Source organism: Battus philenor, unplaced genomic scaffold, assembly GCF_028537555.1.
Source record: "Battus philenor isolate CCGP_79_NKW_IND1 unplaced genomic scaffold, ilBatPhil1.0.hap1 SCAF_9, whole genome shotgun sequence".
NCBI lineage: Eukaryota > Metazoa > Arthropoda > Insecta > Lepidoptera > Papilionidae > Battus > Battus philenor.
The window spans coordinates 3,317,689-3,345,238 of record NW_027181759.1 but is presented as its reverse complement, the minus strand read 5'-3'; the positions used below and the strand labels follow the sequence as shown (position 1 = coordinate 3,345,238).

The 27,550-nt window shown below is 34.1% G+C and overlaps 2 protein-coding genes across 2 annotated transcripts in view; one reads left to right on the top strand and one right to left on the bottom strand.

The window, feature by feature from the left end:
• Positions 1–14,795, top strand: part of Sqor (Sulfide quinone oxidoreductase) — a 24,111-nt gene extending 9,316 nt beyond the window's left edge. Inside the window, exons 5-14 of the mRNA XM_068775871.1 lie at positions 166–360; positions 1,409–1,610; positions 2,917–3,094; positions 7,741–7,846; positions 8,401–8,625; positions 9,719–9,919; positions 11,268–11,450; positions 12,284–12,485; positions 13,018–13,190; positions 14,766–14,795. Coding sequence (XP_068631972.1) covers positions 166–360; positions 1,409–1,610; positions 2,917–3,094; positions 7,741–7,846; positions 8,401–8,625; positions 9,719–9,919; positions 11,268–11,450; positions 12,284–12,485; positions 13,018–13,190; positions 14,766–14,795 — 1,695 coding nt within the window. The remainder of the gene's footprint in view (positions 1–165; positions 361–1,408; positions 1,611–2,916; positions 3,095–7,740; positions 7,847–8,400; positions 8,626–9,718; positions 9,920–11,267; positions 11,451–12,283; positions 12,486–13,017; positions 13,191–14,765) is intronic.
• On the bottom strand, positions 14,556–27,550 carry LOC137932193 (carboxypeptidase N subunit 2-like). The gene is made up of 7 exons (XM_068775792.1): positions 27,221–27,550; positions 21,596–22,054; positions 21,093–21,360; positions 20,635–21,015; positions 17,795–17,976; positions 16,974–17,088; positions 14,556–16,174 (listed from the first exon to the last, which is right to left on the bottom strand). Exons 1-7 carry the CDS (start codon positions 27,514–27,516, stop codon positions 15,935–15,937), a joined length of 1,941 nt encoding a protein of 646 aa, XP_068631893.1. The 5' UTR covers positions 27,517–27,550; the 3' UTR covers positions 14,556–15,934.

Genomic DNA, 27,550 nt, shown 5'->3' with positions numbered 1-27,550 from the left:
TATTTATATCTGTTTAAAAACTTAGATTTAGGTTGATAATACTCTTTTAAAATTTGACATGTATAGACGATCTTGTGAAGGTATTTAGAGAAGACCAATGTCCAGATGTGGACGTCTCACAACTAAAATAATAATAATGGTATTTATAGAGGAAGTATTTTCTAGACGAACGTGCGTCCGAAGGCTAACATTGTGTACAACACTTGTCTGCCTGTGATATTCGGGGTAAAGAAATACGCCGATGCACTGCTCAAAGTGGCTGCCAGGAAGAATATCCAAGTCAACTACAAAACTGTTCTCAAGCAGCTTGATCTGAACAAGAAGGAGGCCGTATTTTACTGCACTGCGGACTCCAGTCAGGTAAGAAAGCTTCAATTGAGTTTTTGATTCGTAAACCCGACAATTGACGATGATATCATAGCCTTATGTGCTACGGGTTTTTGTTTGGAGTAATGCTGTTGTTATTAATAAGATTTTTGTGCTATATAAGAGATCTTTTCTTGCAAACTATAATATTACAATTAGAGGTTCTACGACTGTACATAGTCCATGTATACCTATGTATATACATATATATCTATATATAACAATCTGGCCGATGAGTATAAATAATATGAATTGCACATATACATTACAAGTAAAGGTAAGGCTTATTAAATCTTTCTAGGATTCATAAAATTAGTAACGTTTGCGGGCAACTTTCTACAGTAATTTTGTAATAAATATAAGGTGTTAATTATACGTTTCTCAAAAAAATCTATTATATTCTGTAAGAATTTTTACCGGGAAAGTTTTGAAACGAATTGCTCTACTACTGTACCAAGAATATTTTGAAATTAATCACAAAAATATTGCAATAATCTGAGTTTTCGCTGAGATACAAAAACAATACATTTAAATACAAATTATAGTACTGTGAAAACTTATAAATTTACAATTTTAAACCGATATTGACAAAAACTTTTATTTAACAAAAGTAAATGGGAAGGTGTTCATATTATAAACTACGTGACATGCTTATTACATAATATAATATTGGCCCTGGCTATTATTCCAAAATTGGCCTAGACGGAAGGATAACGGCTTCAACGGCTGTTATTATATTCTTGAATATAGAACATACGTCTGGTTACTGGATCTAAAATTTCAGTAGCTAGTGTCCTTAATATGGAACACACTAATACGTACAAATTCCGGTTTATAACCTAGCACTTACTGGTATTTAAATTTATGACCCATACATGACGACATGAAGGCGACACGTTCAGATGGTCAATGTTTATAGCGACCCTTCGCCATGACCATACTTCGTAGCATTGTACTCGCCACCTACTTACTATAAATACATCAATACTTGATATTAATATGCACATTTTTCACATTCAATATGTCTATTTCCTTTGGACAGGAGCTTACGATGCCTTACAGCATGCTTCACGTGACCCCGCCGATGCGTACGCCGGACTTTCTCAACGAAAGCTCGAATATAACAGACGATGCGGGCTACCTCACAGTCGATAAGTACACTCTGCAGCACACAAAGTACCCCAATATGTATGGGCTGGGTGACTGTACCAACACACCTAACAGCAAGACTGCTGCCGCCATCGGTAAGTACTAATACTGCATTCTAATTTTTTATTTCGACTTAATACCTGTCAGTTGACAGTATTGATTATTAAGAATATATTCTACTTTGTAATTTATTGTCAAAGATTTCTTTGTGAGATTTAGATTTCATATAATTAGTTTAGTAGTTATTTTTATATAGTAAAGTAAATATCTTAATATATATAAATTAATATCTCTGTAGCATTATATCGGTAGTAAATATTGTGGCATTTTTAGCAAATCCTCACCGCGAATCTAGAGAATAAGATGCTGCTACAAAAATAATGAACGATGAAATAAACTAAATAGCCAACGGTGACTGATTTTGTTTGTATATAATCGTAAAATAGATATGAAATGATGATTTTTTCAAAACTCACAAACTCGAGGGAACATATCATTTTTTAAAATTATCTAATTTTTAAGATTTTAATGATCTCTTAACAGTTTATCTCCTTAGGCATTTAACATATATAACACGCTCTTCAAAAAGCAAGGTAAATTTGCTGATAAAATGTAAATTATTTATTTATTCTTCTAAATAAATTTGATCCCCTTTAAAGTAAACTCCTTCCAATAAAACGCATTTTCCAGTCCTCGAAATAGTCTAAATAGTTTTTTTTTCGGTATAACCTTCAAGACTTCCGATTCAGTTTTTATCTTCCCAAAAGTGTCCAAACGGTGCCTCCGCTTAAGTTTGCTGAATAGCCAGAAGTTGCACGGAGCCAAATCAGGCGAATAGGATGTTTGCGGATCGATTTGAATCCCGTTTTTAACGTTTTTTGTTTTTCAAAAAGTTGTACGATTTTGGAACCTATCGAACATTTGACGCGATTAAAATACAAAACGTCCTTCAAAATGGTTTTGGGCTTAGCAAATGGTATTCCAACTTTTGACAGACGCTTGACAATCCTACCAACCTTAGAAAAAAAATTACCTGCCTTCATAATACCCAAGAGTTTTAAATGATAATTTCACTTTGCTTATTTACGATAGTATGTTACAGTTTACATTAAATCACTTATTTGTATAACTTAATTCCTTCACTTCGTCATTAGAATATTTTATTAATCTGTAAGAAAACATTACTCTTTTCTTCACTGTTAGTAATACTAATTTGTATATATTTGTATTTCTAACTCTATTTCTAATTCTAAATCTTTTCTTTCTCACTCGTCTCCATTTCACATAGACACGCCTATCTATTCTGACTTTATTTCTACAAATAACAAACTAGACGTGGCTAATGATCACCTGTTTTAAAGTTATCATAACAAACTCTGTAACCATGGCACACTGTTACAGCGAAACAAGGCTATGTACTGGAACAGAACCTCCTGCGAACGATGAAGAGAGACAACCCCTCGGAGAAGTACAACGGGTACGGTGCGTGTCCCCTAGTCACTTCCTACTCAACTTGTATCATTGCGGAGTTCATCTACGACGGGGTACCCAGGGAAACGCTGCCAATCAACCAGGTACGGTTTGTACTGTGTATCTTGTGCTGTTTTATCTTGTAGGTACATATGAGTGCAATCAAAACGTTTTGGGTTGTAATATAAAAAAGTTGTACAAGTAAAATCACAAACTTACTGAAGGTGCAATGAGCTAGGCAGAACGCTCGTGCTATCAACGACTGTTGGACATGAAAGGTTCTCTAGTGGTTACCACTAACCGGTGGACGCTAATACATGTTAAAACTAGTTATTGTTGTCACAATAATTAGTTTTAACATGTATTAATCAAAAATTTTGGAAACATTTATTACTATTTCGCCAATACGTTATGTATTATATCTGAAATAATTGATTTTCTGTGGGTACACTTTTTTCATTTCGAATAGCTTTAGACTTTATTGATTATATTTACGTTGTAAACAATTTCTATCCCTAGGCGCGAGAGAGCAGAATGGCGTATTACATGAAAAGAGATTTATTCCCGTTTTTGTACTGGAACTTCATGCTGAAGGGGAACTACAACGGGCCGGAGTTTCTGAGAAGAATTATCAATCCCTTCGCGGACTAATCACAAGAAAAACTTGCTGATAAACTTTTATATAACTCTTTTATTATAAGAATAATTCTATTTTGTTATTAAAGCATATCTATTTACACGACTTTTGTCTACAGATTAAAAATAAAAGTAAATTATTTATGTAATTATTTGTTGTCTGTAGTTATATTTTAGATGTTTAAAAAAAGACATTATTGTTATAAATTCTTTCTAATATTGATATCAAATAACTATAAATAAATACAAACGTTGGCTGTAACGACCTTTGGAAAGAGACAATCGGCTATTTTCGGCTTCGTAGAGCACTGTCTCTTTCCCACACTACTTATGTGACGCTTTGACGGTCGTTGTATTTCGTGCAACAAAGACTCTACGAAGCCGAAATTAGCCGAATCTTCCCTTTCCAAAGATTGATGTGCAATATTTATCGCCGGGTACTGTATTTTAAATATTTTTTTTTAAATGTCCGAAGCCCGTAACAGTGTAAAATATTTAGACGATGTTTTTGTATGTATTATTTTTGTGACAATACATTTCAGTGACTTGTAAATAATTTGCAATACAATTGAAATTTTACCTTTGTTTTATAGTCTGTAGTGAATTGTATTTTTAAGTATATTTACGACATTATTGTTTGTAGGGATTTATGTGTTAACAATTCTTTATTTTTTTAATTAAGAAGCCCATCCCTGTTTAATTGTTGTTAACGTTTTATAACTAATTAATAATTAGTATGATACGTAACCTGGGACTACATAAAATACACTCTTTGTTTTATTTGCTGTTTTCATCTTATCTGTGGTCTTGCTGGAGGTTAGGATCAAGGGCCACTTCAAACTAGTTCCAGTCTTATTATGGCTGGGCGGCTCAAGAGCCTTGAATTCACTGTAGGTACCACTAAACTACACTGGTTATCCACGGTAAAGCTAACAGGGACCTATGAGGCCGACCTATAGTGACCGCTCCGAGTAAGCTAGATAAAGACGAATTCACAAATGATTTGAAAAAGAGAATAATTTAATGATTTTCAATTTAATATAGGCAATCTTTATCATCATTATTTCTACCATATAACGTTTACTGGTGGATGACAAGGTGATTTGTCCGACTCCGCCGCTAATCACCCAAATTATTTGATTGTAGGTACTGTCATCTACAAAACAGTTTCAGCCTGTACCTGTAAACGATGTGCGTCCTGACATTGAGATATGTACTTGAGCCTCTGGACGACGCGACGACTGAGACTATAAATAAAGAAAAAATAATTCCCAACCATTCGAAAATCAAACAGCTACGACGTCATACGCTATGCTTGCTAGTCTGTGTGCTCCACTCTCGAACTTAATGGCCCCAGCGGTACGCGTGTACTCGTATGTATAAATTATATGAACCAATATCCAAGCTCAACAATCTTATACAACAGCGACCTATCGTCAAAAAAGAAGCGGTTGTTTACTCGCCGCTTTTTATCCCGATATTTTTTGACACAAAAATTTCTTTATAATAAGCCAACACATCGACATAAGATATAAATATGCATTCGAATTTCAAATCACTTTATAATAAGCCAACACATCAAGATTAGATATAAATAGGCATTCGAATATCAAATCACTGATATAATAAGTGATTATAGTCTATGTACAGTGTGGCGGACTTTAACGCGCTCGTTAAATGTAACAGAGTTTACTTTCCATTTTTGTGTTACATTTTAAATTACTAATAATAAATATTTATTCATCAAAATTAAAAAAAGTATCATGTATACTAAAATGAACGAGTTTAATTTTCTGTACATATATATTATATTACACTTTTATTTATCTGTTATCAAAATATAATAATTTAAATACTTTTTTTGCATACATTAAAATACGTTTCTAATCTCGGCACGAGGAATTTTTAAAAATTCATAAAATGCCTCCGCGTATCAAAGAGCTTGACCTCCCGTGTTTAAGCGAGATATCTTTTTTAAATCCCGATGGTTTAGAGTTTATGTTACAAATTCGACATGTAAATATTAATAAATCCATTAAAAATATTAAAATACATGTTTAATATTTTAAATTAAAAATTATTAAAATAAATTTGATTATGATTTTGTACTGAAAGTAAATTGGATCTCATGGATGTCCAGAAAACGGCAATACAAAGAAAAAGCAGCGTACAGGAATACAGGTAATGTTTTATGTCTTACCAGTGATATCTATCTCAGATCAGTATATTTTATTTATTTTCACAGTGTTATTTACTCTGGGTTACGTGTACAGGATATTGCTGCTCATATCAATACAATTTTCATGTTGTTTAAAAAAAGTTTTAAAAAAGAGTTGTTTATACTATTATATGAGAGTTGAGACTTTTAGAGAAATGTTTCGAAAGGATAATATTATGACGGTACATAGTCGATATATATATATATGACAATCTGGTCTATGTGTATAAGAGTAAATAGCATGGTTAAAATTGGGGAGGAGTCAATAGCCTCCCTGATAAGTGAAAAGAACACCAAACATTCATTCATCACCCTCTGCAGAAAAATCGTAAAAAATGCTATAGGAAGAAATAAAACGTAAATATTGCAAATAAATAGATAATGAAGACAAAATAGGAGCAAAATAATATACAGTACTGTGATATAAAATAATTATAGAATTTAAGTAATAAAAATGTGATATAAAATAAAAATGTAAAAAGAAAAGAGGAATGAATGAAAGGTGATACAGAGCAAAAGGGAAAGACAGCAGAATTGTGGCATGAAAGAATAGACCGAAAGACAATGTGAAGTATGAAAGAAGAGAAAGTAAATAATAAAAAATTATGTGAATAATTAAATTTGCCCGTAAAGTCCCTGTCCCACAAAAGATAGGGGGTACGAGAGGCCCCCAATAGCGAGGGCCATTAAAAAAAAATAGCATGGATAGAAACATAAGCTTGTTATACCTTTCTCTAGGCTTTATAAAATAAAACTGAGCAAGTGTGGTATTAAGATAAAATAAACATAAATGTCATGCCCATGTGTTGCCTCTAAATTATGTTGCAATAAATTTATGAAGTTCATTAAACAAAATGGCGGAGCGACGTTGGGACCGCAACGTTCTCTAATAGCGACCATGATCCGATAGACGCGGCGTATATGGTCCCCTGGATCGACCACATGGTCGAGATCACAAAAATTCGCTGATTGCCGGCAACGCAAGACCGGTCATTATGTCGATCTTTCGAGAAGACCTAACAGTCGGTATCTATCAGCCGATACGATGATGTTTAAACAAAAACTTGTAAAATGATCCTCGCAATAACTTAAGTTGTTTCAATGCATTATAAATACGCTTCCTGACGTTTGTTTTTGATGTTAATGTAGTCATTTACAAGAATAATGAACATACATGATAACTTACGTGAATAGGCAATAAAAATAGTTTAGTACTATATATCGCATAAAACTTAATTTATCTGTGCTATGTAATTTAAGATTAATATGCCAAAAAATTAAAGATGGCACAAATATTATTATTAATAGTCTCAAAAAAGCAAGCAAGATTTCGTAGAAGAGAAACTAGAAAAAGCTAGCAAAAAAACTAGAATTTGATTTAACAGAAAAATAATATGACTCAAAAGATAACGTAAAGAAAATATCGTCAGTTATGACTATATTTTCTTTTGCTACAATAAAGTTTATACGCGATTAGCGCGCGAAGGGGAGTGAACTCCCGAGCATTTCTCTGATTCTCATTCAATGAAATATACGCATTAGGATATATCTGCAGTAAGAAGTAATTTACCATCCGAGCACGTGTGCGAGGAAGATGAAAGCCAGCAGTGATCGAAGAAGGTGTATTTACAAATGTACAAATAAGATTTTCAATTTACACGACGCTAACGCAACGGCAGCGTGCACATCACTGATGGGTTCCTTATTCAAATCGGATTTCGAATCCGTACGCGCAAGAATAATTTAAAAAGTTAAAACATTATGGCCGCAGTGGCCAGCATTGCGGAGCGTGAACACATTAAGTTCCTAATGTGTATTTATAACCTAAAATTATTCTTATAATAATAAAGAACATGATTTTCTTTTTTAAACTATGACAGCTACTACTGTTTTTATTGCAGATGTAAAGTTTTAATCGTTGGAGGGGGCGCAGGAGGTTGCAGTTTAGCATGGAGATTGTCCAAAGTAATGAAAGGCAAAAATATCATTATACTGGAGCCATCAGAAGTAAGTATTTTTTTTCTTTGTATTTTGTAGATGTAGTAATGCGTTATGATGAATTCAGTTGGTTTTTCGTAAAATCTAAGAATTTCCAAACACGTTAAGTAAAATTAGTAACTGAGGTGAGCTGAGCAGTAGTAAAGAAAAATGTCGTATTTGCAATGGCGCCATAGTTTATGAAAGTAATAAAAATTAAAAATTATCTGAAATTTTATAATTGAAATTTATAGTTCTGCTTTTTATTTTATAAAAATGTATTAGTTAATAATCTGCATTTATGAAAAATTAATCGAAAAGTTACCAAAATTATTCCTTTGTAACCTTTATCTTTTTTGAACGGATCTCCTTCATTATTATTTTTTTGGCTTAACGTTATATATTCAATCGTTCCTAATTTAAATGACGTTGTTGTGTACATCTCTTATTAACATATGCAGTAGTTTATAGTTGACCAGTCTTTATCTGCTGCCCAAAACATTTGCGGATTCCGCGGGCGTTTGTATTGACGTTGTTGATGTGCCTAAGATGATATAATAAAATTTTCATTTACTTATGCCAAGGTACACTATAGCCAGCCAATGTTTTCACTGGTAGCAGCAGGAATAAAGCCATTTCATCAGTGCCAGAGGCCCTTCAAGTCGCTGCTGCCGCGTGGTGTGGTGTGGCTCGCGGACCGCGCCGACGAGTTTGATCCGTGCAATGACGTCGTGTACACACAATGCATGCATAAAATTCACTATGACTTTATGGTGGTAGCGATAGGCCTCAACAACGATTATGATAAGGTTCGCTTTTTAGCTATCTGTAAACTCTGTACGACTAGAAGTAATGGGTCTGTGGTGGAGTTTAACAGGTTAGGTAGGCAATGTTAGAGACAACACCTAACGAGCTGGAGCACAAAAATTAAAACGCTTAGATGAAATATAGACACAGTTTATTTTTAAAGTCATCCGCCTACAACTTTAGATACACCAGCGCCGTAATAAATTATTTGTCACGCGAATGAAATCATTTTTACATATAACTTTCACCACTTATTTGTACATATTAAACATTGATTCAAAATTAATATAAGATAGTCTTTAATTCAATATTCCATCAAGCACTAAAGATTTAATACAAATTCACTAACAACAACACATATGTCACTTGAAGCCGTTCGCCATTATTATATTTCATAATATTTTTGGCGCGAGACGCGGTTTTGACAACCGCCTACAAATCATACGCCACGCGTCCTTACATTGTGCGCATGCGTAGATCGATGAATTGACAAATAAGCGAAAGCATTTAGACAACAGTGATTACTTCGCTATAGGCCTGTCGCATTCCAATACAAATATATATATATATATATATATATATATATATATATATATACAGGGTTAAAAGAGATATCTTTAAAGCTTTTTTGTGACAAATCTGCTTTATATTCTACCCTTCAAAATCCTCTACACTTATAATCAATAATCCTGTATAATCTCATCTGCTATTGCAATTTATAAGCTGTAACGTAAGCTGGTCATAATACATATTATCGAGTCGTACATACGTCGCGCGACTATGTGAACCCGTCATATTATTCCCGCAGGTTAAAAGCCTTGTAATTTTATTGGCCTCGAGCTGGTAGCGTCGTGGGCAGGTGTACCGATGAAATAATCAAGGCCGCGAGAAGTAGCTGGATGCAGTCAGTAACAAGATAAAAACCCATTTTCAGGGCGGTTCACTGTTAAATTTCTTGTAATTACATATACGAATTTGTAGGACGTAAGACATATTTGACTGGTCCTATTACTCAAATACGTGGTGTATTGTACTAGTAGAATGTACTCCTGTTTAAAATATACCATATTAATGTTCCCTTAAAAATCTAAACAGATACCAGGACTTCTAAACGCATTGGATGATCCACACAGCCGTGTAACGACGTCTTATGCGCCGCAGTATTGTGAGAAGACGTGGTGCTGCTTGCAGAGATTCAGAGGTGGACACGCGGTGTTCACGTCGCCGCGCCAAGTTGGCAAGTGTTCGGGAGCAGCGCTCAAGATCATGCTCCTAGCTGATGACTATTGGCGAGAAGTGAGGTTTAATTACCGATATCAATTCCTATCAATGTTATATACTCGTATATACAATGAATAAAATACAATGTGATTGGTAAAAGCTTTAAAGCTTTTACATCTATTTCCATTCACCCCATATAAAGTGAAACACTCTTAAATATTATACAAAATTTTGTTTTTTCTATTAGAATGCATCATGCATGTCTCTGTGTTTGGCACTAATCGATGCAACATAACTCCTGAAGATGCCCCGAGGAGGGGTGAAACACGTGTTAAGTGATTTGACGGTGGCGGTTGTGTAATTCGCATTGTTTTGCTGCATACGCATTTATCAGCGGGCTGGCGGGCGGTGCACTTTGTTGCACGACTACCACTGCATGTGCGGAAGTGGCTAAATATTGGTCCTTTTCTTACTTAGAATGCATCGGGCAATAATTTTCTGGCAGTAGAATCTGTAGGAACAGATATAAAATTATAATAAAAATTTTATATACAATAATCAGAATTTTGGGAAAGCTTTCTCTTACTATATTATCATTACAATATTTGTTATTTCAATTATTTAATTTTGGATAGAGCGTACCACACATTAATTTACAGAAAATAAGTTTCACGGTCATTTAAACCTTGTACACTTATAACTAATTACCTTGTATATTTTTAATTTTATAAGGATATATATTGATTACTTCTATAAATAACGCTTGCAAGATCAGACGGGGGAAGACCCGTACTGTACTCGATCTACATTCACGTATCAAAACCATTAGATTTAGATAGTTTTTATGATTACTATCATGATAGATCCCCACTGCAAGGCCTTCCACAAATATCGCCACTTTGACCAGTGTTGCGCTGCCCGCATCTAGAGTCTTATTGCGTCCTTGACTGTCGTCGGTCGCACCTATAGGGCGGTTTATCCACGCCGCGTCTATCGGTTCATCGTCTCCGATGTGCCTCCGCCCACTGCCATTTCAGACGACCATTTTTTCCATAATTCATGACTCATTCATGACTCTGTGTTTGCACTAATCGGTGTAACATAACTCCTGAAGATGCCCCGTGGAGGGGTGAAACACGTGTTGAGTGATTTAGCGGTGGTAGTTGAGTAATTCGCATTGTTTGCCCCATGCGCATTTATCAGCGGGCTGACGGGCGGTGCACTTTGTTGCACGGCTACGACTGCATATCCGGAAGTGGCTAAATATTGGCCCTTTCTTACTTAAGATGGACTTCCGCAAAATATCGCCTGATTCAATTAAATATTCATGATATACGTAATTTCCTTAAATTTTTAATTGTTTTCCTGTGTTGCTATACTCTTGTAATTCAATCAGACGCTACATTTATTTTTATTGTTGTAGCAAAAGTTGCGCGAGCTCGCCAACATAACCTTCCTAACAGGTGGAAGTGTTCTCTTCGGAGTGAAGAAGTATTCAGTCGCTCTAGACAATGTTATCGCGAATAGAGACATAACGGTGAACTGCTGTTTGGATTTAGTCGAGCTGAATTCAAAAGGAGCAAGTTTCATTACAGAAGATGGAAAAGTAAACGATTTTATGAAACAGTATTCGTAAAAGTTCATAAAAGTTGATATATATGATTATATATTCCAAAACGGCACAGACTTTGTTCTACCCTATTTACGGTTTTTTTAACTTAAACTTCTTATGTACTATATGGAATTACTTAAGTGAACATATTATAGAGTAGTGGCAGTCTAGAAAATACATTGGCAGCTTGATTAACGTAATGGTAGTCTCTCTATTATTTGTATCACTCAGCTGAGCCTATTTGACCAATAAGATTAAAGTTAATAAAAAAGCAGTCTCTGTATAAGTTGAAGTAAGTCACTCTAAAGATTCTCTTTGGTGACGGCCCTCCGCAGAATAACCCTTTCTGGTAGATACTTCAGAGTCGCGGGTGTTGAGAGTGGGGGCCCTAAATTCCCTCTATCTTAAGTAACTCTGAGGCGAACGACGGATAGGTTAGGACGGATTGTAGCAAAAGAAATACCCATGAGAGTTTCTGGAGCTCTTCACATCTCGGTAAAGGCTATTACCGAGGGGGTTAAGTGTAGCACCACAAAGCCTTGTCTTCTCACAAAGGCATGGTTTATGCGGTCATAGCGATCAACAGTTTTTGGACCAAATATTCATGAAATAGAAAGGTGTGATGACAGTCCATCGTAGAGGAGGTTTTTGTTCCGCTGTGGAACCTTGCAATACAAAATAATATGACACATATATAATAATTAAATTCTGTCTTATTTTACTTCATAATGTATTCGTATATAGTATATTCTGGGATTTCAAATTAAATTCTCATTAAATCCTGACGAAAATAGTATGAAAAATAAAAACTTATATTTAATTTGTAGATTATAAACATTCCCTACAACTTCCTCCACGTGACCCCGCCAATGTCACCGCCGGCTTGTCTCAAGAAATGCAAAGAACTGGTTAACCAAGACGGGTTTCTGGACGTAGACAAATACACCCTGCAACACAGTGCGTTTCCTAATATTTACGGAATTGGAGACTGTACTAGTACGCCGAACAGCAAGACCGCCGCTGCTGTTGGTAAGAATGTACAGAGAAACATATCTTTAACTTATTAAAATTTATAAAATAACCTATTACAAATAACATGAATATAAAACTTTTTTGGAAACCATCATTTTTGTCTAACCTTTTTATGACATAAAAACTAATATTCTCTTATTTAATTTTCTCAGTAACAGAAATTTAAATTAAGAAATTCGGCAGAGCATAGTTTCCGGAGCCTTGAGGTTCTAGGGTAGTGTCAGGTACGAACCGGAAAACGATGTATTGGAAGTCCACCCACAAAGAGAACACGACTCTCCAAGGTCATCGAAAGAGGCTAGATTCAAGGCGCTTGCGACCCATCATATAGCAAAACCTGTTAGCGAAGCCTTTATCTAGGAGTGATTGTCTTACGGCTTAAATCGTGATGATGAGTACACTCTCCACAGAGGCCCCTTGCGGTTTTGCCCCGTGCCATACTCACATATATAAAACTATGTCAACAAAAAACTTAGTATAAAATACGTAACAAGTCCACAGAATACAACATTAATATTTATTGCTATAGGTCGACAGAGCTATATTGTTCAACGAAATCTAATATGCAGTATGGAGGGCAAAACACCGGTCACCAGATACGAAGGCTATGGTGCTTGTCCCGTGATGACGTCATACAGGAAAGCCATACTCGCCGAGTCTGTGTATGATAAGAAGCCCTTCAATACATTTCCTTTTGATCAGGTCTCGAACTTTTACTTATATCTGTTTAAAGGTGTGAAAATTTTAATCTGTGATTACGCTTAAATATGTTACACAAATTATTTTTGAATGCTACAAACTTTTGAAAACACTTTTTCTTTCTTTATTATAATTACATTATTATTTCTGAAACAATTGATTTTTGAATAGGGTGTAATATAACTTAATTGTCATCAAATGCTATACATACATTGATAGCCAATCATTATGTATATGAAATCGTTTCACTTCATCATCAATCATTTTACCGCGATCACCATGAAAAGGAGAATGTATCTGTATTTTTTCACGGAGAATAGTTATATGCTATTTCGTTGTTGCAACCTACCACTAGATGGCGCTGTTACAGTTCACTTTTGTTACTGTTATCTTTACCGTTCACCTGGTCAACCTATACGTTAGTATGTTTTTTCACGGAGAAGACTTTATTTTATTAACAAGTTGAACAACAGATAATTATCTATTCAATAATAAACTATTAGCGGAGTCTACCTTTCACTTTTTTATCACTGTTTTATTTTGTATTTTGGAGAAACATTCGTTATATTAGCGTATAAAATATCTCATAATTGATTTTAATTTCAATTGTGTTTTAAGTTAAATTACATTTATTTCATTTACAATCGATACTTAATCGTTCACCGGACAATTTTTTTCCTGCCTTCGTTATTCCTCATACGCAACATTTAATTTGACAGCCTTAAATAAGAAACATATTTAAATTAGCGGAGAAATAATTCGACTTATTTTAATTTTTTTTTAATTTATGTAGATGTCAAAAGTATAAAAGTTTTCAATTGCAGTGTAAAGAGCAAAAGCTGATGGGCTATTTGTCCAAAAACTACTTCCCTTATTTGTATTGGAACAAATTACTAAAAGGAAGATGGATGGGCCCGCGAAAAATCCATAAACTCTTCAACCCTTTGAAAAAATAAACAATCTTATAACATGAAACTGTTTTATTGATGTTAAAAAAATACTTTGCGAGAATTACGATTTTTATATATAAAGCAATTAATGTTTAAGTTTATGAAAGTACATTATTTACACTTTTTATTTAGTTCAGTTTTATCTATTTTAAAATTATAAAGTTTCAACATTTCCATAATTGGTTTAATAGTTATTGGTAAGGCAAAATAATAATCAATCTCTAAATCTTAACACTAACATTATTTTGAGTCGGTCGAGAAATGTATTTATTAACTTTACACATTATTAACATTTTACGTAACATGTAACGTAGATATAAATATATCAAATAAATATTAAATGTTATTCAAAAGGTTGATATATTTATAAACAAATTACGCTATTTAGCAAAAAACATAAGCTAAACGATATGCAGCTATTATAATAATAGTCGGTAGAAAAATATTCATAACCTAAAAATAATGTTGGAACATTTATCATATTTCGTCATTCATTTTTCGTACATTCGTTCGATTCATCAGCAGATTCTCCGTTAAAACCGATATTATATTGATTGAGCTGCCGTATTCGTATATGTTAATAATAATTGCTATAAACAATTTTTACTAAGTAATATTTTTTTTTTAGCTGTTAGGTCTCCACCAAAGGTCGCCATGATGATCGGTCTCGCGCGACCAGCAGCGACATCCCGTGATCTTAACTATGTCGTCGGTCCACCTGGCCACCAGCTCGTGGTCGCCATTTGAGAACCTTTCGTCCCCAACGTTTGCTCGAGCGATGGGCCCCGCCTACTGCCATTTCAGACGATCAATACTTCGAGCTACGTCGGTGACTTTGGTTTTACTATAAATTTCCTCTTATCAGATTCCATTTTGCACCGGAACTCTTGGTAAACATGAGCCTTCTTATAAGGCCAGCCATAAAATAATAATCACCGTAACTAATTACCAAGTAATAACTACTTATAAATATAAACTTTCAAATATGTTTAACATGATTTTAAAATGTCTAATAATATTATTTTTGCACCTGCATTTATGAAAATATAATTTTATTTTACAATAAAAATATTTAATATTTCATGAGTGTAGATGGTTGTAATTAACTATAATTAAAAATTGACTTTTACACGACTATAAAATATATTATATACCAGGGGTGGCCAAACCGCGGCTCGCGAGTCATATGCGGCTCTTTGAACGGTTAATTTTGGCTCCGATTGATTGTCGAATTAATTAAATATTTAAATTTATATAACCTATGTCAACCCCTGCGAAATCGACAGAAATCACAGGTGTGAATAATTGTTATTATTATTCCACCATAAAATAAGCGAAGTAAAAACACAAATCATAATTAGAAGTATTATTAAAAGTGCTGTCATATACGTATGCCATTATATCTAACTTCAATGCACATATTTTGTACTTTTGTTTATATAATTTCATATGATTATTGAAAAAAAAAAACATTCTTTTGCGTGTTTTAAATGAGTATGCAATTGCGCCTCGCAAAAATTTCAAATTTCGAAAAATGGCCCGCACTTTTAAAGAGTTTGGCCACCTCTGTTACATACTTTGTGTTTATTTAATCTGTCTATTTTTACTATTCACATATAAAACAGGATGATATCTTAATATATATACATTCTAGTTATTAATTTCTACGTAAACTTAAATCTCTAAATACTAAACAATCGTACTGCATATTAAAAAAAACATTTCAAAATTAATCAGTGAATATTTACTTTGGTTGTGTGGACTTTGAAAAATACCTAGTGACTATCTTATCGGAATCTAAACTTTGTTCAAAGATGTGAAATGTTCTTTCTGGAGTCCATTACTATTTTTGAAATCTGAAGCACTTTGACGTTTCCGTTTCAGCGCTGCTTGTCGTATTCTATGTCTCCTTCTATTCCTTACAAGGTAGACCGACAGGGCAATAGCAATGATCAACGCAACGATTATGCATCCGGCCAGGATCAGGGTGAGAGAGCTAAACTTGGAAGCCGAATCCGCATCTGTTGAAGGCTCCAGCTGAAAAAAAAAACTTTTTTGTATTTCGAACATAAAATACATCACATAGAAAAAGGAATAGATTATGAGTACGAGGAAATTATAAATGTGAAAACATTTGTTAAGTAGTTACATTATACAGGTTGATCGGAAATAGATGTAAAAGCTTTAAAGTATTAAATGTATGGCTCATTTGCTGTCAATGGTACACCATATATAAAAATCAATATTAAAAAAATTAATGATAATAAAACGAGGAAAAACGTATTCAAAATTCTGATTACTACATATTAAAATATTAAATATTGTTTACTATCTGTTCCTGCAATATTTGTACTGCCAGAGGTAACATTACGACAGGAAAAATTTATGTCTATTATTTTAAAAATTAATGTCTATGTCAGAATGATTACTACATATTGAGTGATAAGCTTCATTGACCTTATATTCTGTGTTTCAGAAATAACAAACAATATAATTTTAATAAAGTAACAAACATCGTTTTCAAAATTCGGATTAAATATTAAATTATTACATATTAAAATGAAATAAATTGTTGACTGTGTCCTCTGCAGGCTTTATATTGCCAGAGCTTATTGTCCTGTCACATCCCAATAGAAAATAATAATTAACGTCACATATTTCAGAGTGATTACTTCTTACCGATTGTAAATAAGTTTATAAGCTTTTAAGCTAACAATAAAAGCTATATATTCACCCTTATAAAGTTTATTAGACAGACTATACTTTTTTTAATATCAACTTAGTACGTTGTAACTTAGTACGTTCGTAATTTGTCATTGAAATGCTCTTTGCTTACTTGGTAAGTCCCTCGGGAGTCGGAGCGCTTCATCATCTCGCTGCACATGGCCTGCTCAGTCCAGTTGTACCAGTGTACCAAACGCAAGCCCTCGTAAGCTCGCGGTGATCCGCATCTGCAAAAATATCACCATGATTGTCATTTCTCGCAGCTCGTCCTGGGCATTTATCATTGGCCTCCGATTTCGTCGACCTAAATTAAGTTTTGCCAGAACTTGAAGATCCAGGCACCTGTTGTGTTCTTTATGGTCTGCCCACCACTTCAACTTGGTAATCCTCTAGGCTCAATTGGTCAGCTGTAACACTGTTTTACTTTATATTTTTTGTATAAAGACTAGTCGATTGTAAGAGATGGAATGAAATCAATAACTAGATCTATTATGACAGCAATCATGCACTGCATATAAGATTTCCCAAGTTACGTTGTAATATCCATTATAATCTTCTCTGCTGTAGTAAATCCACGCCCATTTCTAACAGGACTGGTGGAAAGCAGCCTGTGTCCAGCGATTTCCGAAGACCTTGTCTAGGTGTTCTGCCAGCCTTATAGATGGACGTTCTGCGCTGCGATTGCATGGTACTATCATGATCTAGTCCAGAACCTTAAGGTTCCAACAATCATGGCAATCAGTCAGTCTGTTCAGCGAACTGTTTGACCCGCCCAAGGCCACTTCGACTTACCGATTCGCTAGTTAGGTTATTTATAATATTGCTTGACAATATTTTTTTTCTATTTATGAAAGCCTACATTATATCAAAACATCTTATATCATTATTTGAAAGAATTAATCGATCTCATAATGAAGCATAAAGATACCTCACCGCAGTTCAGATAACAGCCTGGAGTTTGTCTTGTAAAGAAGTGGTAATAGATCATCTAGAACCCACTGCAGCTGGCACGAGCACTCCCATGGGTTATACTGCAGATTCGCACCTTCGCTTAGTTCTGTCCAATCGAGGAGATTCTTCGACAGATGGGATAAATTATTCTTACTTATGTCAATCTGTAAAAGTATATATGAAAAGCATTTTAACATTTTGACAATTTTATGTTTTTAAGCAAACTACGTTGGTTTGGATGCGTAAAGAGGAGACCCCCAGAGTACGTAGGCAATGTCGCATCCAATTTCAACATACCAGGTTCCAGAACCAGAGGGCGACCGAAAACTAGATGGATGGATGTGGTCAAAAAGAAATGCCGTCCTGCAATATTTCCAAAAAGGAAATGTCGGATAGAGCGACGTAAAAGCGGGAAACGAAGAAGGCACACCCCACCATCAGATGGGAATAATAAATGTCAAGGAGAGAGAGAGAGAATTTTGAATGTTGTTTTCAAAGTAAAAAAAATTGATATAAATTTGGGTAAGTTTAATCAATATACACAAAATGGCTAACAGCGCACATCAACATTCGAATATAGCCATAGCCATACACACTCCTACTTCGGACTTCGTGTAGTTATTAGGTTCAAGATTTACCAGTCCTAGGAAGAATCAAACAACAAACAAAATTTTATTGTTCTATAGTAATTTAATTATAGTAGTTATTGATAGGCGTCTGGTTAAGAAGAGGACACAAGCCCATTTTAATTGGTCATTACAGATTGCGTTTACGCCGGAATTTTCACCGCATGTGATTCATATCAAAAGCGTTGTAAGTTTTATGCAGAGCCCGAAAAGAAGCATTGACACATTTGTTCGATAAAGTTGAACATCGATGTATTTTTGTTTCGCTTTTTTTTGGACTTGGTTTGCTCTGCTGCCTAAGTGGCATTTGCAAATTTCGTGGGTGCGAGGAAGCCTGGTACTGACAGCGCATAGTCTAAACATTTTTTTTAAAATTACGAGCTCGATATATTACATTTTCACCGAATTTCGAGGCCGCCGATCTCTTAGATAGCTTCGACAAACGCTCTTTGGAGTGACCTTCTAGTCGTGAACTTTTTTTATATATCGCCGACTAATAAAACGATTTTTGACGATGATGATTTGACGGATTGGGAACTGTCTGCCGCGCGTACATTTTACCTCTTACTATAATAGCTAAACTGTTGCCTTTTGAGTAATTATTTGTAATTTATACTCGCCGAAGTTGATTTAAGTTGGCATATATACGTCAATTTAGATCAAACTGGGCGAATTTACTTATCCTTAGCGAATCGAGCAATATATAATAAGTTTTTTCTTCCAATAAATTTACAAGCGTCTCAATCCGGAACACAGAACACACACCACTGTTGTGCAGTAGACACGGAAGCGGTGGACTGAGGTCGTATTCAGCAAAATGGAACCATGATTAATTTCACTGTTCACTTTAGCTTTTAAACTGTTTTTTTGTTGTCATTAACAAATGTTCGGTTTGAGGTGACGGAGCGTTCGAAACGTTTAGCCAAGTTATTTTACAGTGAGACTAGTTTAGATAATTCACTATATAAGCTGTGAATTACATTCAGATTGTTTAAGCGAATGCTTTGTGAAGTGACGATGTAACAACCACGGATGAAGTAACCTCGGCTTGAGATGTTTCTCTATAGGAGTTTAGTATTCCGAGGACGACCCAAAAGAGTCGAATCTCGACTTTGTCTGTTGCTATTGCCTGGCCAATATCATTACCATTTCAAAGTCGTAAAGAAGTAGCAGAAAAGTCTACAGCATTTATCTATAATCATAGAGGGTTGTGGTTACCAAAATAATGTAACATTAATAAATATTTGGCCAAGTAACATTTGTCTTTAATATTTAATGGAATCAGGCGTTATTTTGCGGAAGTCATCCTAAGTAAGAAAAGGACCAATATTTAGCCACTTCCACAGTCAAAGTCGTACAACAAAGTATATAAGCGCATTTATCAGCGGGCTAGCGGGCGATGCACTTTGATACACGACTAAGACTGCATGTGTGGAAGTGGCTAAATATTGGTCCTTTTCTTACTTAACATTTGGCTTGTAAGCAACGGTTTTTCATCACCAAGAGCCGATCAGTTTTGATTGACTCTAAGTTATTGTTCCTGCTATTAGCCCGGGGGCTTTTACAGTCCGTGAACTTAAAAGACTTGGACAGACGCTTTCCGGTTCAAAAATGTCGTTCGCACGTAACTAGATGCTCTACCGGAGAACAGATGAGTAGTGTCGGGGACAGTGTGGACCACTGATGAACCAAGGTGTAATCTGAATCTAAAACCGGTTCTCCCGCGCTGTTCGTGGTAAGGAAGCAGGCGTCCGCCCCCTAAGAATGGATATTACTTATTCTCTGTTGATGTTGTTGCTGTTAGCCCGAGGGCTTTTACAGCATCATCGGAGCTGAATTCACGAAGTGGAAGGATCCGTGCACTTAAAAAAATGGATATTGTGGTGTCTTGTGTAGCGTCTTGTCCTGTATGGAGTGTCGCAAGTGCAGTACTTGTTGGTCCCGATCAGCTACTGTTATTGCATGCATTAAAAATTATAAAATCAGCGTTACAGAGTAACTATCGCAGGTTCTTCTCAACAGAATCAACATTCCAAACCGAAGGCCGTATATAGAAGGAAGTTTGGAATATATATTTAAATGCACGTTAAATCAATGTGTTGATTTTTAGAAAGTGGTTAGCAAATTCAGTAGAATTGTAAGAGTACGAAAATATAAATATTTGTTTCATTTTTTTATATATAATAGAACTCTTACCATACATAAAGATGTAGCATCGAAAGCGCTGTCTTCTATTGCACTCAACGAAGCACAGTTGGACATGTACAAGTAAAAACAGTTCTTATCACTCGTATCATCACTTCTTCCAATAACATTACTAAAAGCCTTATCCTTTACAGTGACCAGCTTGTGCATATCGTTCAAATATAAATTCTTTAACGACAGAATATTTTTAAAGTAAACGTCTTCCACAGGGTTGCCATCTAATCTCAAATCCTCCAGCTTTGGTAATATTTGACTGTTCAAGCACTTCGGTACGTCTTTTATAAAGTTGTACGATATGTCTAAACTAAATAACTTCGGTAGTTTTTTTTCCATGTTTATTTCTTTTATTTGATTGCCACCAACGTTAAGAATCTGTAATAATGTAAAATTGTGTAAAATGAAATAAAAATAATGTTTTATTTATTGATTAATATTATTTGTTTACTTACCTCTAAATTGTCAAAATCAACTTGATTTTCTTTATACATATCCGATAGTCGGTTGTATGATAAATCTATGTAGGTGATGCCACTAGGGAATGTAGGCCAGTGATACAAAGTGTTTATTCTCAATATGGCAATCTGGAGCGTCGGCGGCAGTGCAAAAGTGAACGTTATGTTGTTCTGGGCAAGGTTTAATTCCCTTAAGTTGGTACATGATAAAAAGGAATTCTCTTCTACGATCTCTATCACATTGTTCGAAAGATCTAGAAGTTCGCTGCGGAAGAGCAAATGTTATTATATCCTAATTGAAAATATGTGCATTTATTTTATGTAATAAAATAGATCTGCAAAAGAAATAGCAAAACAATTTCTTTTATAATAATTTAAACAGAAACTTTTATCATCTTCAAATGTCTTAAATTTTAATTTAGCTGTATAATAACTATTACAATTAAAAAGAGTAAATAAAAAGAAGGCAAATAGGAATAATAAAACCAACGAACACTTACATACTATTGTCAACAGGAAAAGACTCCTTTGTCACGGATCTTATTCTATTACCGCTCAGACTCAACCTTTTAACGACTTTAAAAGGTTCGCTCTCATACTTCTGCAGTAGCAGATCGAAGATTCCATTTTTGCTTAGATCCAAGTCCTCTAACTCCATCATCGGGCTCAACGCTTCAATCGGTACCTTCTTCAAGAGATTGCTTTGCAAATTCAACCTCTTCAAGCTACGCAAAAACTTAAAATCTAATACGTTTAAATTAGCAAGTTTATTATAAGAGAGATCCAGTTCCTCCAAACCGTCGATATTCGTGAATAAATCCGGTGTTATTTCAATCAGCTCGTTTTGTGCAAAGGACAGCCTCTTTAGATTGGGGACGTCGTTGAATGGGTCGGGCCAATAAGTCTTGATCGCGTTATTGCTGAACCGTAGCGTTTCGATTTGCGAATTTGGTGGCAATCTGAAAGATACGAGAAAGGCTTTCTTACTATACATTATTTATTTTCACCTTATGTTAGAACGAAAAGTTCTAGAAAGACACATTGCTACTATCTTGGTATATCCTTTAGATGCTAATAAAATTTTCAAGTTAATGTTTTATTATGCTTGTTATTATTTATTTTTATATACTTTATAAAATTTTCTTTATTATTTTGACTTTAATTGTGTATTACAATAATTAAAAACAAAGTTAAAATAACTTTATTATAGAACATCACAACCATGATCTATAACCGATAAAATAGATTAATTGTAAAAAAAGCCTTTAAACACGTACATCTTTTTATTTAGAATTAGTTAAATTCGTATCATAATTCAATAAAAATTACACAAAATAATAGATCATAAAATAAGTTTTAATGGTATATTACTTAAATTATTGTTTGCATTGTTAAATATTGCTACTTGTAAAACGCTTAATAAATATATTTGTTTATAAATAAATTAACACTTAAATTAAATTTAAAGGATAATAAAGTATAGTACATTATAATATTAGTGTCTTTGGAAAAATATTCACAGCAAATTAATGCATTGCATGTAAACATATTGCATTTGATTACTTTTTAAGACGCCCTGTAATTAACAAAATTCAAGCATAACATTTTATAATTTTCTACATTAATATGAGACAAATGTGACTATTACTGTAAACATGTTTATTTTTTTAGGTGAATGTATATTTTCAAAATATAAAAATTAAAAAATCTCATATCATTTAATTAAAATTCTGTCCCGTATGCGGTGACAATATTGTGACAGGTCTTTTTGCGTTAAGACGCAACGTTTGTAAAGGATTCAATTTAATTGGTCAATGTGAACATTGCTTTCTTAATGCTCAAACGATGACTACTCATTATTTTCTTATTGTTTATAGATTATCTGTGGACTAACGAAAATAATCGAAATAGCAACTTGACAAATTGACGTGGCGGAAGGCAGATCACATAGCGGGCAGGACGCACGGCTACTGAGGGATCAAGGTTTTGGATAGGAGACCACGGATCTTCAAGCTTAAGACGCTCATCCACAAGGCGACCTTAAGGCAATGCAGTCCGACTCCAGGTCACGTTATATCTATGGAATCTCTGCGAGAAGTCTACGTTCAACAGTGGACGTCCTATGACTGAAACGACGACGATAAATAGACTATTGTGAAGATTTTTTTAACACAACGATTATGCTGTTATCATCACGTTGCGATCGATAAGAAGATCACTTCCTGTGCGGTCGGGATTTGCAACACAAACACCTGTGGCACAGTTCGCGGCTTTGATTGATGGCAGGACCGGGCCACCGTGATAACACGGGCATCGACCTTCAGTGCAATTAGAGACAGAGAGCAAGCGATAAGATTACACACGATAAGTTTTTTTTAGAAGAAAAGCTGTTGTACAAAATTTACAGGGTCTTTAGTTATAGGTCTAAATGCTCTAAAAGGGTAACTAATACCCCTTTTTCTTTTGTGAGGCAACTGTGTACGCTATTATATATTTGTTGCATACGTATATATACTCGTATATATATATATCATTTATTCCTATGTCCCCAAGGTCTCAAGCCTCGCGCTTTACTTCGCTCCACGTCATTCCAACTGCCTTCACTTCTGCAGAGATCGTCCGCTGCCAGGTTTGCTTTGGGCGGCCACGTCTTCGCTTTCCTTGAGGCTTCCATTTTAGGGCTTGCCTCGGTATGTGATCAGGGTTCCGTGTAATGTCTCAAAAATATCCTATAAATAAAAATTTTCAGTAGACAACCTGCTTAATTAACAACTCTACTTCAGTTCGTAGCCGGTACATATGAAAAAAACACTTCCCTTCTCGAGAAATCGTCTACTTAGATGTACCCTCTTATAGCACCGATTTTACTTACTCCTTCGCAATACAATCTATTTTTTTCTGGAACATGCTGCTGCTCTATATTAGGATGATCAGGAATCGTTGCGCATTTAACGCGAAGGTTCGAGAGCTGGTGCTTTACAAGCTGACGGAATCATCACCATAATTGTATTTTATTGTTCATTATATTTATTATATATATATATAAATAGTATATGTACATATTTAAATATATGTTATAGTATATTTATGTATAATTATAACAAGTAGTAGCCATTATTATATTTGTAGATGTTTTTATTTCAGTGATTATTTTCCTTCCAATTTGATTTTACTTTTGTTATGGCTTTTTATGATATTATCTTATTTCAACGACCTTCATTAATGTGTCTGCACTACCCAACGGTTAACTGGTAGGAAATGCCTTCAGCATCAAGTTCTCCATTGTACATTAATTGTATAAAGTGTTAAATAAATAAATAAAAAAAATAGTTTGTACATAACATGTAAAAACATAACATGTAAGTAATAACAAAGGCGGAGAATGAATTACAAAATAAAAAAGTGTCAACATGAAAAAGTCCTGTAGAGTTTGTTGTACTATTCTTATAAAAGAAGGCAACGACAATATAGGCTTGATGCTATGAATAACCTAGTTTTTATCTCTAGTTCCACAATATTGACCAAACTTTTCTCTTACGGATAATAAAGATTGCACGAATAGCGTCCCGAGGTATCGAGGAGTATCGATATAGTTTCAGCAGAATTAATCTTTAAAATTAACCCGTAGGAGATAATACTGTACAAAAAACTAGTTTATTTAAACTATTCTTGATGTTTTTATATGATGAAGAATTGAGCTTGTTCGAAAAATCACAAACATGATGACCGTGTTACCAGTATACTAACAAAGTTTACACCTTACACGAGTTAAAATGACGATCTCAACCATTGTCATTGATTTTTTAATTTAGTCTGATTTTTCATTAAGTACGTTCATTAATTATTTAAATTAAGGTACTTACTTAATGTTTCCTTAGAAACAAATATACCATGGCAAACGAAGTTACCGAGTGAATTCATATTAAATATGTATTTAGTGAAAATAGAAGCGAGAGGTATAACATCAAAGTCAATCCTCTGCTGAAAGATACAGGCCTATATAGAGAACATTTCAACTAATTTTTGAAAAGTTTTTATAAGCCAGCGTTAGTAGAATTTTCAGTAGTATAGGGATATAAATCTGGCAGTGAATGTTTATTGCAAAAAGGCCTCTATAAACCAGATTAATGGGTCGACAGCTCCTAGCATGGACATTGGACCCTTCTCCTTACAACGCGATGGAATCGGCATCCAGTGAAACCATGAAATGCTAAGAAGTTACGTCTTAACCGATGATCACAGGTAGGGCTGAGAATTGAGAAATACCTTCTAACTTGTTAATTATTTTTGTTAATTCGATCTACGCAGAATGATTTTACTGTAACCTAATTGATTAACTTATATTAATCAGGTGTTTCTAAGTCAATGGAATAATAGTTACCAACAAAGCTCAGAAAGTAGGCTGATAGCTGCTGGGGCTTCAAGGTTTTAGAATGGGGACCAGGGACTGGCAAGCACACCGTGGGATAGAGATCCCACGGTAAGTAGACTCTTACAAGATGGACATACGATCTGACATCTTTGGAAGACGCAGAGTGTAGGTCGCGTCAAATTGGTTTTATTAGATGAAAAATCTACGCATTTTTTTATTACTAAATCCTTGCCAACCTTACTAGGTTTTGTTGATTTCTGGTTCATTAAATCTAACGTAGAAGATTTGATCACATATTTAGTTTGCAGATTATTTTACGCGGGTTTTTATATCAGCTTTATATTCTACTTACAATTTATCAAATACGCTATCCCTCTATGTAACGCAGAAATATACAAATTGGTGTAAAAGATCGTTAAAAACTTGTGTTTAATTTTAATAACGCGAATTGTGATTATTCCTGTCTAATTTATACATTTTATTTAACAAATTTATACATTTTGTTAAAAAAAAATACATTGTTCCAATGTCATGTATATTTGCTTTGGAGTAAACAAACAAAGGATCGGTTGATTGTTAGTGATAAAAGTTCCCGTGAACTGTTTGATACGTGTGATATCTTGGATCGAAGTGCATGCATGGGCTGTGATATGATTGTAGACTTGAATCATATTTACTTGGAACAGCGCTTACAGGAAAAATGTTGCTCACATTTTCACAGTAACGACTTACTTTGCTAACATTTTAGTTTTATATTGTATTGAATAAAGTCTAAAATATATTTTTATGTTAGGGAAGGGGCAAATAAAAGTTGTCGATTAGTCTAAGAAATAAGATATAGAGAAAGGAAAAAAAATAGCATCTGCCTATTCCTAACTTTCTAAGATGACTGCTGTACAGATTAAATGACTACCTAAAGAATATACAGATTATAACAGGTACCTAAAGTTAGCTATACAGGTGAATATAGGTAATATTAGTATTTGTTTAAATGCGTCAATGTGTGTGTTTGCCGCTCATTCCGTCACTTTATTACAAATTTCATAATAAATTATATTTTGTTCATGCCTCATAATATTTTTAATTTAACCTCAAAAACAAAAAAAGGAAAATATAATATGATATACGTGAAATTCAAATACAATATCTTTATTGATATTTATAACATTCAAGAATTTTTAGTTGCTCGAAATGTGTACATCTTGATTTGTTAACTCATTTACATAATTGATGTTATAAGGTATACATGAAATAAAATGTCAGATCAGTTTTCTGAACCGGTGGTAGATTTGTACTTGTACTCTTAAAATAATCGACGATGTAAAGGACATGAAAATGCTTATTTCAATAAAGTAATTTTGAATTTGAATGACTTTGCTTTTTCTCAAGAAAACTCTCAATACGGGAAAATACAAAACTTGTATATAAATTTATTTATGAAGGGCTATTTTTTTTAAATTTTTGTAAAATTTATAAAGTCCAATTTAAAAGTGCCAGTTCAAAAATTAATAACTGTGACGATATTTTCTCTTTAATTAAGGCTTAAGAAGTTTTAAGGTTTTGTATAAACGTTGATAACACGTCAAGGTCTCCTAGTTAATCTATATTGACAATGAAGTACCAACCCAAAGACTGAATCATTACTTATTATATAAAAAATGTTTATGTAAGTCATTTATTCATAAATATATTTTATGATGTAAAAATTATTTGATTAAAAACTAAGCAAAACGTTATTAAATGAGAAACTTACTTGCCAAGGGTGGTGAGTCCCAAACCTTCAAACGCAGCGGCAATCTTCAATCCATTTGGATTTTCGGGCCATTGAATCTTATCCAAATCGGCGACATTTTGTATCTTATCCAATTCTGAACACAGTATATTTAAAACTAAATGAGTACCATCAATATCCGGTATTTCACTGCACGTACAAAACGAACACAATTTTATCAACTTTTGCATTTCCTCTGTTACTCCGTCCACCTTTACGTCTTGTCCGTCAACATTAAATATTAAAAAGTAAAACGTCAAAACTGTTATGGCGCGCATTTTTGAAATGTACGCGCAACTCGACACAACTACA

Excerpts from the sequence above, each read along its gene's own strand:
- LOC137932193 (XM_068775792.1), bottom strand. The coding sequence starts at position 27,516 with ATGCGCGCCATAACAGTTTTGACGTTTTACTTTTTAATATTTAATGTT. Across the intron at positions 22,055-27,220 it reads GGACTCACCACCCTTGGCAA|ATTGCCACCAAATTCGCAAA; the intron begins GTAAGTTTCTCA and ends CGTATCTTTCAG. Across the intron at positions 17,977-20,634 it reads ATGCTACATCTTTATGTATG|ATTGACATAAGTAAGAATAA; the intron begins GTAAGAGTTCTA and ends ATACTTTTACAG.